This window comes from Phasianus colchicus, chromosome 12, assembly GCF_987193195.1.
Source record: "Phasianus colchicus chromosome 12, bPhaCol1.hap1.1, whole genome shotgun sequence".
Lineage (NCBI taxonomy): Eukaryota > Metazoa > Chordata > Aves > Galliformes > Phasianidae > Phasianus > Phasianus colchicus.
In genome coordinates, this window is record NC_143447.1 from 10,486,345 (window position 1) to 10,501,405 (window position 15,061).

At 37.1% G+C, this 15,061-nt stretch overlaps 1 protein-coding gene and 1 long non-coding RNA gene across 16 annotated transcripts in view; one reads left to right on the plus strand and one right to left on the minus strand.

Moving 5' to 3' along the window:
• LOC116225309 (uncharacterized) overlaps window positions 1-15,061 on the minus strand; it is a 61,835-nt gene that overhangs the window by 38,344 nt on the left and 8,430 nt on the right. For 12 of the 14 annotated variants that reach the window (XR_016470381.1, XR_016470371.1, XR_016470376.1 and 9 more), the window contains 4 exons: window positions 11,552-11,608; window positions 7,995-8,102; window positions 7,335-7,549; window positions 6,907-6,972 (listed from right to left, as the gene is read on the minus strand). This is a non-coding gene — a long non-coding RNA (uncharacterized LOC116225309). The remainder of the gene's footprint in view (window positions 1-6,906; window positions 6,973-7,334; window positions 7,550-7,994; window positions 8,103-11,551; window positions 11,609-15,061) is intronic. The other 2 variants (XR_016470378.1, XR_016470375.1) reach the window with 1 other exon arrangement.
• SLC12A1 (solute carrier family 12 member 1) overlaps window positions 1-15,061 on the plus strand; it is a 45,579-nt gene that overhangs the window by 28,280 nt on the left and 2,238 nt on the right. For both annotated transcript variants that reach the window (XM_090148911.1, XM_031587625.2), the window contains 8 exons: window positions 1,182-1,322; window positions 3,541-3,647; window positions 4,537-4,619; window positions 7,139-7,282; window positions 9,536-9,667; window positions 9,892-10,003; window positions 11,451-11,537; window positions 13,406-13,541. In XM_090148911.1, coding sequence (XP_090005037.1) covers window positions 1,182-1,322; window positions 3,541-3,647; window positions 4,537-4,619; window positions 7,139-7,282; window positions 9,536-9,667; window positions 9,892-10,003; window positions 11,451-11,537; window positions 13,406-13,541 — 942 coding nt within the window. The remainder of the gene's footprint in view (window positions 1-1,181; window positions 1,323-3,540; window positions 3,648-4,536; window positions 4,620-7,138; window positions 7,283-9,535; window positions 9,668-9,891; window positions 10,004-11,450; window positions 11,538-13,405; window positions 13,542-15,061) is intronic.

The following is a 15,061-nucleotide window of genomic DNA, read 5'->3' on the forward strand; positions in this document are numbered from 1 at the left end:
TTGAGAATAAACATGCTTTTCTTAGATCTTCTTAGAAGCCAAGAATATTTCTAGCTATAAGTAGACAGGAAATTATGAATTTTAAAGGATGATCACTTAGACTCTCATTAGGACAGAACTAAAATAGATGGGCTCGTAGTAGAAGATGTATTTTAAATATTACAACAACCTTTTGAGGGGGAAAAAAAAAAGGCTCATGGCACCAAAACGTGCTGCAGAACCTAACTAATAGAACCAGTCCAGACAAGATAATGTATTCTTCCACATGAGTATAAGAATAATTCATTTGACGCTGTCACTTTGAGAAAAGAGGGTACAGAAGAGCTACATGTGACTCTTTCCAAATTGAATGAATCTATAAAAAGTGAATGGCTCTAATCCTTTTCATCGTAATTATTTGTAGCCTTACTCCTGCATCCACTAAGTACAGAATCAAGCCCAATAAGATCCTGAAACTAAACAGCTTCATAAAGTTGAGTTTCAGAAACTTTTCTGATTTATTAATGTTTCTCTAAAATTAGTACTTTCTACATAGAACTAAGATTTCACCATAGTCTATTAAAAAAGTACATTTATTTTGCTGGCGTAAGCATTTTTTACTATTATTTCTCCAGTAACATAAAGTAAATTTAATTTGATTAGTCATAATATTGTGACACAGTGAACTGTCTTCACAAACTGCACAACTGTAATGGCAAGCAAATAATAAAATTTCTGGGAGTGGGAATGCCAAGCACTTAGAAGCAGTTTTCTGGCACAATACAAGCTCGTGAGATGTCTTACTGCCACAGAAGCTTCCAGGGCTCCAGAAAGAGCCATGACTGAGAACCCAGACACCATGTTGAAAACTACAGTATATATCATAACAAACATAGCAAGACCATTTAGCCATAAAAGTAACATCCAACATATTTTGCCTTAAAGTGGACACAGAGCCAGCAATGCATAATGTTTTAAGATACTGTGCTAGAGGGAATATCTCCCATTCCCTCTTTGCAAAGGGCAGCAAGAAATTTTCAGAGAACATGGTAATGTTCAGAGATAGGTACAATAAATATGGCATGTTGTTTCTTTTTTTACTCTCTCCATTTGGTCCCACAGCAGACAAAGTAACACCTTCAAAATCAGTCTATGATGTATAATACAAAGCATCCTTAATAATATGTTACTGTATCATGCAGGGACCACGCAAGCTGTGTGTTAAGGAGATGAACAGTGGCATGGCAAAAAAGCAGGCCTGGCTTACAAAGAACAAAAGAAAAGCCTTTTATGCAGCAGTGGCAGCTGACAGCTTCAGAGATGGAGTCAAAAGTCTCCTTCAAGTAAGCTTTTTGTTTACAGAACACACACAAGAGTGATACATCAAAGCATCCTTTTATGGAAAGCATTTCTTTTTGCTTGTTAAGGAGTCCCATGTATATATGGAAAATATAGCAGAGAGAACATTCTGGGGGTACATGTATTTACAACACAGGTTATTTCATAATAAGATATAGTTCTGGGCTATGGAATTATGGGACTAGGCTGCCTTATTGTTTCCTAAATGAACAAAACAGGATTACTACAAAAAGAAAGAGAGAGAGAGAGAGAAGTATCTACAGGACGACATGAATCTCTGTGCAGCTGTCACATGATACACTTCAAATCAATTTGATTGCTTGGCATTACACAACAGACTAAGTATCTAAGAATGTTATTGTGTTCACTGAAAACTCAGTGTAATAAGCATTCTTTTTTTTTCTTTTTAAACAACAAACAAGCATGCAGTATTTTTCTCCTATTCTAAGAATACAGCAGACCACTTCCAGAAGTCCACTGAAAGTCCATTTAACTGGAATTTTTAAACTTAAAATGGTTTCAACAAAAGTAGCACAGAGGCACTATTTTTGTATTTACCATCTCCCTCTCTCTCTCATATATCTGAAAATTGAAATATGTAGGTACTGACACAAAATGTAGAGAAAATTCATTCTATCAGAACTTGACATGTATATTTCACCATCAGTTTATGTATTGTCTCAGTAGGAGATCCCTGTAATGCTTCTAAGAACAGTCATAGTCAGATCTTTTCCCTTCTGTTACTATTTAAGCCACAAATTATTCCCTTCCAGCAGACAGAAGGATAACTTCATCATCACTATGATATCCTAAGGACACCTGTATTGGCTTGCCAAGCAGTGAATCATTTAAAGCAATGCAAATGCAACAGTACTACTCTAATTTTCAGTCATTCTGAAAGTAATGCCTCCTTTTTTTTTTCTTTTCCAACCACAACTGATACAAAGAGCACAGTAACACTATGAGAGCAAATTCCCAGCTACAAGATACGATTTCTCAATATACTCACCACCATTAGCTGATTCACGCAGATGAGCTGATTGAGATGCTCTTCATTTCATGGTGGGCACTGCCATGTAGAACACGGCTTGTGTTTCATGTCACTGGCACCACAGCTGAAACATACCACCCACCACCTCACTGTGCTCTCTTCCACTGTTTGGTCTCCATAAGTGTTCAGCAAGTGATAACAAATCTCAATGGGTGCAATTTTTTCTGCATGACTTCTATGTCAAGCACCGTTTTACCAGACTGCCCCTCTGCTGCCATCTGTTGCGTAGCAGCAACATGTACCAAAATATCAGCAGGAAGGTTCAGCCTCAACTGCCATACCACCTGCATCTGCCACCTGTTGGCCAACATACTAAAATACGAGGGATTAGGATTAGTTTTGGAGCGGCCCTCATAAAAACAATCTCCTAGACTCTACATTTCTACCTATTTTCTTTTTGCTTACAGTAAAAATTGGCAAGTGGAGTAACTGTATAAGCTGGTGTATCTGTGGGTCTCCTCCTGAAAGTTCCCCATACATTGAGTATTTAGATTTCTGTAAGAGTTAGGATACCTGAATATAGACCTGATAGCCCTTATTTTTCCAGGTTTTAGTACCCAGACTCAGTTCTGGGGACAATCTAATATCTTGACAAACCATTTGTTCATGTTTATAAACTGTACTTTTATCTATAAAGCATGCCCAGCTAGCTTGGACAGATAATCCTTTGGAAAGAATATAACAAACAGAATAGAAACAGTTTCTAAGCTCAAGGCAAAAAAAAAAAGATATATTATTAAGAGGATATGCCTTCTCTTCTCTGAGGTGTTCAAAAAGAAGACAGGCTATCTATTGGGTATTCCAAATCTGATAAAAGCTTTATGCTACTACGTTAGAATGAGCATACAAACAGCACTTGAACTCTCTCTTGATTCCAAGTTATTGAACCATTTTAATAAGAGCGTGTCAGAAGAAATGCAAATGAATGCTAATTTAGCAAAACTACATTTCTGACATCTAAAAATCATTTATAGTTGGAATGATTTAGAGCTAATCTTTTTACATGGGTATGAGCATGAAGGACATTCATGAAATGCAATCTAGTCACAAGCTTCTCCACTACATTACTTCAGTTATCTTTCACCATTACTTCTCATTTACAGTAAGAGCGTGTGTGTGTATGTTCTCATGAAGTGCTTTAATATTGATAGGCCTCAGGATTGGGTAGAATGAAACCAAATACCTTGGTGATTGGATTTAAGAAGGACTGGAGAAATGCTGCTGTCACACAAGTTGAAAACTATGTGGGTGTTATACAGTAAGTACCAGATCAGCATCGCCCCTATTTTACTCCCTCTATTCTGGATTAATACAGTATTTCCATACAGAATTTGACAAGTAGAAACAATGTAAGAATATATCTCGATATCTGGGTTCACAAATGCTAGCTCTAAAACAGAATTTTCTGTTCATTTCAAAAAGCTCCACGGCTTCACGCACCTAGCGAAATCTGCTTAGCAAACATCTGGCACAATCAGAGATTATGTGGCTTGACAACGTTACATAAAGAAGCTGCACTGCTGTCAGCAGTGCTTTTGCAGAACTATATTTTCCCTTTTTTTTTTGTAGGCAGGAGCTCAGTGAAAAACAACCCTAATGCACATACTTAGGGAATAAGAGAACATCATGGAATTCTTCTTTTAAGCCTAGGAGACAGACAAAGAGCCTTGCTTCAAATCTCTTGTGTGCCAAAGGCTCAGCAGCTCTGTGGGTTGGGATTTAGCCAGAAACAGTCATTTAGAAACAGTCTTCTCGGATTCTTGTTCAAAATTCACCTGCAAAGCTGCAGCAAAACCCACCCCAGCTTTTTTATTTCCTCAGAGCAGGGAGAAAAAATAACCTACTGGCAACCTAGCTCCTAAAAAGCATTGTATGAAAGACCCATTTTAAGGAATAGCCTATCTTTTCCCATACCCAGTATGGATATAGGAAAAGTACTCTTACTTTTTTTTTTTTCTGTAATGAAGAAAGAACGTTGATACTGAACGATACTTAATCTTGGACAATACCTCCTGCACTTTTATCCAGAACAGCCCAGCGCACGGCAGTAATAACTCCCACTGACTACTACACTTGAGCAGATGCTCAAGGTAGCTTTCCCTCAGTAACATACATGATACAAGAGGATATATTCTCTTCTTTTGCAGTGATGCCTTTGATTTTGAACTTGGCACGATTATTGTCAGAATTAGCCAAGGATTTGATATATCTCAGGTCCTCCAGGTTCAAGGTATGTGTTATCTCAACATCTGAATTATATTTCACATGCACAATTGCTACAGGCTCTGCACAAGGAAGACTGATGAATACATGTAGTGTCACTATCCAGTTTCTAGAGTAGTTTCTATGCATATGACCACAGTTCCTCATTGCTTCTGCAGTTTCAATTCTGCCAAAAACCCTTGCTAAAGCCAACATCCGCTGGCAGTTACAGAGAAGACCAAGCCTCACAAAGTTATAAGTTCTGCAAACCAAATAACTCAACTTCCAAAGCACTTCTAGCACAGGCACAAGCTAAAGCAGTAAAATCATGCTGTGCAAGAGCAACCTGTCACTGTGCAGCATGGCTGCTTCCTGCTTCTGACACATCTTTCTCACTGCCTACCTGAGACTTCTGGGCTGCTGGGAATTGGGAAGCCGTGCTTTCAGTGACCCAGGAAGTCACAAAAATCTTGAAATCACAGGAAGCAATCAATTCTACTTTCCACTTTTTTGTTCATTCTTCCTTAGATTAGCAGTATATATCCCTCAAAAGTTGGGAAATCCTTTTGCCGTGCAGTTCAGGGAAAAATGTCATATGGGTTGAAAACGCAGAGAGAAAGCACACAGACAATCTGAACAAAGAGCTTTCAGGAATGACATACTGAGGTGGCCTTGGTTTTCCTCTTTAGGACACAATAGTCCAACTGGCTCTTCACGGATGCTGGGGAGGGAACAGCTCCATTTAGGGACCCCATTAGAACAATAATTATGTTTTCAGTATGATAACTTTCCCACTTTCTGCAAGCTTCTCTACTTGAGCAGAATGTTACAACCTAAATCTAGAGATTACTCCTAGAGTCCCATGTTCTCATCACCAGAGAAAGTTTTTGTGTTATAGATGATGCCTATAGACAAGAACAGAGATGCTCTTAGGAAAGGAGAATGGCGACTCTCTGCTGCCGCCTGCTGCAAATTGCCTCCAGCTTCTCCCCACAGCATCCCTAAGCTGCTGAAAGACCGCGCTCCCGGCTACTGAAAGAACACCCGGAAAGGACATAAGAATCCTAGCTCAGCTAAATCAAACTGAATCTAGCTCCTTCCTAACCTTTTCCCCTTCCTCTAAAGAGGATGGATTCTAGGATAAGGCAGTCCTCAAAAGCAAATCACCTAAGAATTAAAACGATCCAGAAACACAAAAAAGAATATGCAAATATTCACCCTGGCAGCCTGATGTGCATGGAGAGCAGCAGTACAAAACAAGACCTTAAGAAAATAGTCCCAAAAGATCTATGCTTTCCTCAACCTCTCTAATACCTCCATTAGAACTTTCTCTTTGCATGCTGTAAGTCAGAAACTGACTGATGGAAAAATGCATTAGTTAGAATACCAGTGAAACTATAGCAAGTACCAAGTGATAAGACACTAGAAATGAGAAAGAGTTAGAAGCAGTAGGGAAAAAAAGAAAATCCTCAAATATACAGAAGTGTTTTAAAGCAGATGCAGTCTCTGAAATGGAAAAAAATGATTATTTTCTATTTGCTATGAAATTCTGTTCAAGAGAGAAACTGGAAATCTATTTTTGAGTAACCATTAAGTTAGTGGTAATCATCAGCTCTAATAATTAGAAGCATATGGTTGTCATGGATTCTAAAGTAAAAGAAATTATATTCATTTATGTTGGCAACCAAGAGTGCCAGCAGTGGTTATGATGTCTAGCTGATGAGGTTTCTTCTTTGTTTTAAAACTAAAAAAAATCTCAAAATTTACCTCACTCAGCCCACATACGACTTAAATGGAAGTCTTTCCCTCTTGAAAAAAGCCTTCTGAAGGTAAATGTTTGTATCTTATTAATTAGCACCTCACCATAGTATATTCCATTATAACATATGGTACTTTTTCCTCAGCAGAAGTCTAATATAGCTAAGATGGAATTATCTTTTCCATTACTGAATTTACAGAATTGTTCAGCTAAATCTTAACTCTATGCAGCAAATGCTAAAAGAATAAATGATAAGAAATATTTCAGCAAAGAAACTGATCATATATTCAGTACCCTTGTATTTTTCCATGAATCTTGAGTCCAAATTGATGCAGCCCTGTTCTTAGTCCAGAGGCCCAAGGGCTTAAATTGAATACATTACCTTTCTCACTTTAGGAAAACAGCTTTCCTAAAGTGTTTTCAAATTCTTAAGAAAAACAACCCACAAACATAATTAAATACATAGCGTACTTTAAGTGACCATGAAATACAGTAATACTGAATTTGGCCTGGAAAAAGAAATCTGGGAAGAGTTAACTAATCCTTTAGTACACACCACTGCTGCAAAAGGCATGGGCACTCTGTGTTAAGGATTCCAGAGATGAATTCAGCTTCCTCTTCCCTATTGGCACAAGAACAAAGTACTTAAAGGCTTTTCTCGCAGCAGCTTTACGTTTTGTACTAAGAGCTACAGCAGCAATTATAACATCACTATTATTTCAATAAGTGATTTTATTTAAAATAGAAAATGATGTGTTCACAGTTCCCTTACATTTTCCAATATACAGAGGAATTAGAGAAGCTGGAGCAGGAGAGATTGGCACTGGAAGCTACAATTAAAGAAAACGAATTCGAAGAAGAAAAAAGTGGCATGTGTGGATTCTTCAGAAAAGCCAGAAAGCTCAATATCACAAAACATGAAACAAAAAATGGTAAGTTTCAAAAGGAGAACTTCTCCCTGATACTTTAATTCATCACACTTACCAACATGCAAAAATTGGACTTCAGTTCCAAGGCCAAAGCTCCCGAGCCACAAAGAAGCTCCTGGAATGAGGCCTCTCCTGTGCAAACATTCCTTGGTGGCCATAATATAGTCCAGAATAGCACATCCTCCTGACGTAGAAGACCTTGAACACAACTCCTGCCTGCTCCCATTCACTACATAGACTTAAAAACAAGCTCTCAGTTGATAAGTCCATCTGTCAAAAATAGTATGTGATTATTAATGTTTGAGGAACACAAATCAAGTCTTATTTTTTATAGGTATTTTCTCTTTTTAAAAAAAGACACTTTCTTTCCCCTGTAAAGAAAACAGGAACACATGCGAAATACTCAGATATGAAGCAATCCCATTTTATTCAACACACACACACACACGCACACACACAATCCAGCTGGAAAACAGGTAAAAACAGCACTACTGCTCTATATTTTAAGCATCATTTCAGAAAAATGTACAAATGAAAATGGTAAAAATACTGAAAGTACATATACAGCATGTGGTAAAATAACTAATTAACACAACATAAATGTACAGCTTATGAAATCAAAATTACATTTCAGATATAGTAAAATGAGAGAGAAGTACAGACAAAATTAAAGGTCTCATTTCAGAATTGCTAGGCTGCAATGATAATGACCCACCTGAAGCTATGCTTGTATGCAGATAAGTATTTTCAGAATTTTCACCTGCAGAGTCTATTACATCTGGCTGTGCATGCAGCTCCTGGAGGTATCAAGAAGATCTACAGACTGAAAACACAAAATGTTGTTATTCTTGACTTCGCAGACTTCAGTTCATTTTGCAGGCTTCAGTAGAATATATTTTTATTTTTTAAAAAAGCCAAGAAACGTGCACCCTTTCTTTAAATACCCTGCTTATTTAGTTCAGAAAGGCATAAAATATGCAATATGCTTCCTCGCCAGAGTTGTTACACCTTCCAGCACAAATGTTACAACTGTAGAGGAAAGCCCACAGCTTCTTTAGAACTGTTGTGTTACATGCTTTAGAAATATAGGAAACAGAACAAAGCAACCCAGCAAAGTAAAATCTCTACAGAAGCCTGTCTGCTCCATTTATACTGTTCTGACATTGTCTTTTTTTAAGTCATCGGAAGAGAAGCAATAATAAAGCCCAGGCTTCAAAAGATGGAATCAGACATGCTATTAGTGCATAGATGGGACCATAACTTTTGGCAACAGCCAAGCAAAGAGTAGGAAGCAAAGTTTATTTTCAGTAAATAACAACCCTCTCAAGCACACAGAAATTGCCATCCTTGCCTATGTTTTCGGCCTTTCAGTCTTAGTCTAATGTGTGTTCTTGCTACAACCAGTTAGCTCTTCGTATTAACTGTTCACTTTATGAAATTCTGTACTTTCCAACAGACAGATAAGCTTGTAAACAAACACCAATTAAAAGGTATTTGTTTCTAAAATTTATCATATATTTCTTAAAATAGAAAGTGACAGTGAAATCTAGGGTAGTTAACAAGATCCAGAGAACAAATAATCAGATATACTTTTTGAAGACACTACGATCTAGTGACACAGTATTACAAAAGCTTTGTTTCCTGTGTGTACTGGTACATTAGGAGTCCATACTACCTGTGCTGTCAACTTCTGTAGTTTTAGAGTATAGGAATTATAACAGAAGCAAGTCAGGTCTTCAAACAAATATTTCACATCTGTTTTAACAAGACAGACTAATAGAAGAAAGCAAATCCATGTGACAACAAACAAGTACTTTTCTAGTTTGCCCACCTTTATTCAGGCAACAGATTGCAACCACACATTTCTGAAAGACGAGTTCTTGTTCCTTATGAGAACAGCAGCCAATTCTAATTCCCTAACTTTATAAAAGCACTCACAGATCTGAGGTATCAATTAGTTTAATATTTTTAGAATTTGATAGCAAACATCATACAAACATGCCAGGTTAGAGAAGCAATTGATTGAGTTTGGATAAACCCAAACATATAAGCTTGTTCTAAGTAAAAGGTGAACTAAAGCAAAGTTAAACAAAATTTCACAAATCTTTCTTCTCCTTTATTTTTGTAGAAAGGAACTGAAAAAACTACGTGAACGTGACAAAAAAAAAAAAATGTCTGTATGTTTTTTCTCCAATGGCTCCCTACAGCTATTTAGCTTCTCAGAAAACCTGCCTTATCTTCTCATTCTCATTTCAGAAAGCACCATTAACACAGTACAGTCAATGCATGTGGGAGAATTCAATCAGAAGCTTCTAGAAGCCAGCACTCAGTTTAAAAAGAAACAAGGAAAAGGCACAATTGACATTTGGTGGTTGTTCGATGACGGAGGTAAGGAATTAATGTAAGAACCACAGGAAGAGAGATTTCTATGTTGCCACGCAAAAACATTTGGGAATTTGCACAAAACTGTTTTACAATTATGCAGTTTAGTTTATCTTGAAATACTTGAAACAGACAAAAAAGCATCACCAATGTTGGTGGTGTTAAGGATAGCATTTTTTACCATACAATGCACTAATTCCATCTTCCTGCAATTTTCTATCTTTGTCTAGGTCTAACAATTCTAATTCCTTACATTCTAACTATCAGGAAGAAGTGGAAAAATTGCAAATTAAGGATCTTCACTGGAGGAAAAGTCAATAGGATTGAAGAAGAAAAACTAGTGTAAATATCCCTACTTTGCCTCACTTTTTAAAGAGTTTGAATTGATGAATATAATGCATATACAGCAGAAGCTGGAATTACTCAGCACAACTGGTTTGCTGTAGCGTGGGCAGTTCTAAAAGAAAAACAAAGTATCTCACAGAAAGGTGCTGAGTTTATGGCATGAGCCTTAAGGCTCAGTGTAAATGGTGATTACCAAAGAAAACTCACATCCAGATATTTTCCCATTAAAGCTCATATTCCCTTCTCTGAGAAGAGCACTCTGCACACTGTAATGAGATTATCACTTGTTTTATGGGATTTACATGAGATGATCTAGTTAACAGTAAGTGAAATTGCACATGATGCTTCTCATATGCAACTATCATAGCTCACATGAATATAATTAACCATAGTAAAAATGTAAGGAAGGTAAAGATCAAGTTAATCAATTTAAGACCAAGTCAGTTAACTTTTTTTTTTTTTAAGTAGTCTAGATTTGCCTTCGAGCAAATGAAAGGTACTCATATAAGCTTATTATCATCACTGTATGTAGGACCTTTTCTTCTGAAGCACTGTACACACTAGAGGCACAGCCATTTCACTACCAGGTGAAGTAGGCAAGTTAGGATGAAAATCTGGGATGGATGCTACTTCTTAAAGAAATACTAGCACTATGTAGTTAGTTATCTCCATTTAAAAACTCCAGTTGAAAGCAGGCAAGATAGATGCAAGAACAAGGGTGAGAATTTAGCCAGCATCACTAGGATTACAGCACCATGCCCCATCAAGACAGCTGCCACTGTTTTGTTTTCACATAAAGGAAACCTTCACGGAGGAGAGTTCCTCCTCACTGCTGTGGTACTGCCAGTTGTAAGGACTACCCTTCAAGTTAACTTCTGTCAGCAGAACAGATATGTACATGTTTGTAAAAAAGAAATAAATATAGGAGTTCCCAACCATACTTATACCAAAGGCAAAACTGACAACCGATTCTCTACACTCAGCATGAGCACACAAAGCTGTAAACTATTCCTACTGTCAACTGGTGCAGAAGAGCACTGTATTTTCTTTTATGAAAATGTGGAAATATAACATTTGAGTAGATCAATATAAACTTGTACATAAAAATATTTTAGGTATTTCATATCAACATTCTGGACCACGTTTTCACTAGAACATACAGTACCAGAATTGTTCTTAATCCATGCATTTTTCCAAAATGTAAACACTCTTCAGTTTTTGTTATTTTCATAAATCATCATTTAAATAAATTATACCAAAGCGATCACATCAATCCAGTTCTGTAATTGGAAACTGAAACACTAACTAGGGCATTTAAAGTACTTTGTCATATAGTTAAAGATAATGAGACAAGTGCATTTGATATCTTAACTCATTTACGAGTGCTCTTTGATGCGAGGCACTCAGAAATACAGTGATAAAATATTATCTCTTTTGTTTTCAGGATGGCTTCACTTCTAAGCAAATTTAGAATAAAATTTGCTGACATTAATATCATTTGTGACATCAATATGAAACCCAACAAAGAGAGGTAAGAAAAATTACCAAAATGCATTATTTAGCAGCAGGCATTTATCAGGAGCTCGTTTCTTGTATGTTGAGCTTTAAAAAAGAAAAAAAAAAAAAAGAAGATGATGATGAAATAACAGTCACTTTATTGCAATAATTTCCCAAGCACCCAGAGCAGGAAAAAAGAGAATAACATTTTAACAATCACAATCCAAAGTGTCAAAACTATAGACAGCCTTTTTCTTCATGTTGCAATGATAAGACATAATTTTAATGAAGACTAACTAGACACTATATTTAAGAGCCACTACATTTAACAGGCATTTTATAATGGCTTTTCATATCCATTAGTTTGCAATACACTTCATCACATTATCCAGTCAGTCACAGTTCTCTTCTCTGCTAACTCACTTTTCTGCGTTTTACCATGCATTCACAAACTTAATAACTTTCTGGTCAAAAATAAGCATACTTTTTCCTTTCCCCTGAGAATAATATTATAATACACCACCATAACTCAAATATAATGAAGTTCAAATGCATTTTTAAAACTTTTTATTTATCTATGGAATTAATGTTCTCAGGTGAGTTAGGAAATTGCTAAGATAGTGCTCAGGTAACTCCACCTCCAACTGTATTAGCTACGCTTATTTTCAGGTCCTGCTGCTACTAAACATTTTGCTCTCCATAGCAAATTCTAAAAAATAATAACAATTATAATAATCTGACTTTCACAGATGCCTCCTGGTTTTTCTGGCATTTCATATAGCGATGCCTTCCATATACACATTACAGGAAGCCCCTATTTCAGAATCTGTTGTAAAAAGGCCCAGTGCAAAGGGTAAATGCACCTTCTCTCTTTTGCTAAGGGGTGCTCTGCTCACTCATATAACATATGGGTTTCTCCTTCCATGCATTGGAGATTAGCCAAGATATTCAAGAGCCCCTGCTTTCTAAAGCATCTCTCTATCGCTATAGCCTATTTCTTCTATTTTGTGTATACAAAAGTATATAATGCTTTGCTCTGGGAACAACTAAATCCTAATTTATAATATTGCTCCTGGTCCTAAAGAATCTCGGAGAATGTTCTCATCTTACTATCCTCCTTTCCAACCCGTCCCATACTCAATAGTCCATAGATACTTCACAGTCAAAGGGCTCCTTCCCCCAGAGCCTTCCACTGAGCTGAGGTGCAACCTAATGTTAAGCCTCTTAATTCTTTTAGGCACCAGTTTCCCCCACATATAGCATAGAATATAAAATACACATTAACAAAAATAGAAACACATTTGTGTTAACATAACATAAACTTTCTGGAGTCTCTGTGGGATTATAGAAATTTCTAACCAACGGACAAGCAGGGATGTATGTCAGGATGATAAACTTCTCCAGATAATCAATAGCTTCAAGAACAAATTAAGAGAGAAACTATGGAAAAGGTGGAAAATGACTACAAATCTGATCTCCATATAGCAAAAACAAACAAAACAAAACAAACAAACAAAAAAAAAACCACCCAAAACTGCAGCATTTCCTTCAACTCCTCAACCCCTTGCTACAGGAGATTTATATTGTCTGGTTTTCTATTTCATTACATCTGTGACAGTAAAACTGTATAAGCAGGAAAATGCAGCAAATTCTCTGCAACTGTAACAGGCTAAACACAGTGTTGCATTATCCTCAAATAACCTTTTAGTCATCCTCAAATTACCTCAACACATTGAAGAAATACAGATAAAACCTGGGGCATAATGCAGCAAACAACAGTTAAAGTTTTTGCATGTTTTTAAGCTACATTTATAGTCAGCAGGGCCTGCCATACAGTGTCTACAAAATAAGTTAGCGAGTGCATATCCTGAAGCAAGGCCTCCTTTGTAACTCCTGTTTTAGTTGGAAATTCTTTGAAGAGATGATTGAACCATATCGTCTCCATGAAAGCTGTAAAGATATAACAACTGCTGAGAAATTAAAGCGAGAGACTCCATGGAAAATTACAGATGCAGAGCTGGAAGCATTCAAAGAAAAGGTAAAGCCTTGCCTACCCTTTTACTCTCGTACCTATTCTTATGCTTCAGACCAGATGTTTCGAGTTATTAGTAAGAAAATGTGAAATATGAGATATGAAATTAGAAACATGACATGAAATAACCTGTATTTGATATTTGCAAATCGGATTTATGTTGTGAACACTGGAGGTGTGTTGCGACTGTGTTATTCTGCAGTCTGTAAGACCTCAGCATGTTTACAAAGTATCTTCCAGGCCAGTGAGAAGCTCTGCCCACATTCAAAGCCAGCCAGATGAAAGCCACTTCTAAACCAGAAGCCAGAATACTGCGCTAAGCCTGAGCTAACAAGATCTGCTGAGAGGTTTATTAGACAGTTTCACTGTTTAGAGTTTGAATGTCTTAAGAACAGTTTGAAACATTAACCACTTTGGGAAATTAGAGTTGAACCCAGACCCTACATCCAGCTCTAGGAATTTGCCCAAAAGGCAAGATTTAACATGGATTCTTACTTCAATGGCAGAGCTAAGTTTAAAACCTGCCAACAATGCAGGAACTCTCCCAGTTTGGAGATATTTTAAGGCTGATGCTGGATGATCCACTGGGTAAATTGGAGACTGGGATGCATTTTAATATTGCTGGAATGCACCTTTTTAGCAGTGATCTGCCAGGCTTCATCAGGCCAGTGCTGACAGGTTATTGAGAAGTGTTCATTCTTAAGAGACAAGTTCTGCTGCAACTCTCAGAGAATGAATCTAGGAATCTCATTTATGGCTCCTGCTGGATTAACCTGAACGCACTTGGAGTTTAGTTATCTCCGCTTCATGGTGCTGGCAGCTTCCTCAAGTGGTGCAAAGGATTGTGAGTCAGAGCTCAGAGCTGTCAAGGGTCACAGTCTGACATATTAACATAAGCTGAAATCAATGGCGATTTAAGATTACACACCATACTACTGAAGGCAGCAGCTGGGAAGCAGACTGGCTGCTCACAGTATCGCCCTTCTCACAGATTTGATAGCCAGCATAAAGTTACAGTAGTCAGCTGCCTGCAGAAAACTTTTAAAAACACTCTTGGCATAAATCAAAGCCTGAGAGTCCTTAGAAACCTCCATAATAAAAGACTCCCAGATGTAAGCTCTTGTATGCAGAAACAATGACAATGCAACAGGAAGCAAAATAAATATCAATACACACACATTTATATAATGGTTAAGCTTGGTCCCGCCTGGTCACTGACTAAAGAACCAAGACAAAAACTTCCATGTTTAAAGCAGTCAGTAATATGATAAAGGCTAAATCTCTACAAAATCATAGCAACAAAGAGTTTAGTTTACACAGAAAGGCACGCCTCTTATCTTCAGCAGTAAGGCAGTCCTGGGAATTTTATGGAGGTTCTCTATTACTTCTGTTATGTTTTAAAAACTTTGAGGGTCTGAGCCTAACCAAAGAGGGAGCATATAAACAGGAAGGGAATGACTATTGAGGGTGGATGGTGATAGGACAAGGGGGAATGGTTTTAAACTGAGACAGGGGACATTTAGGTT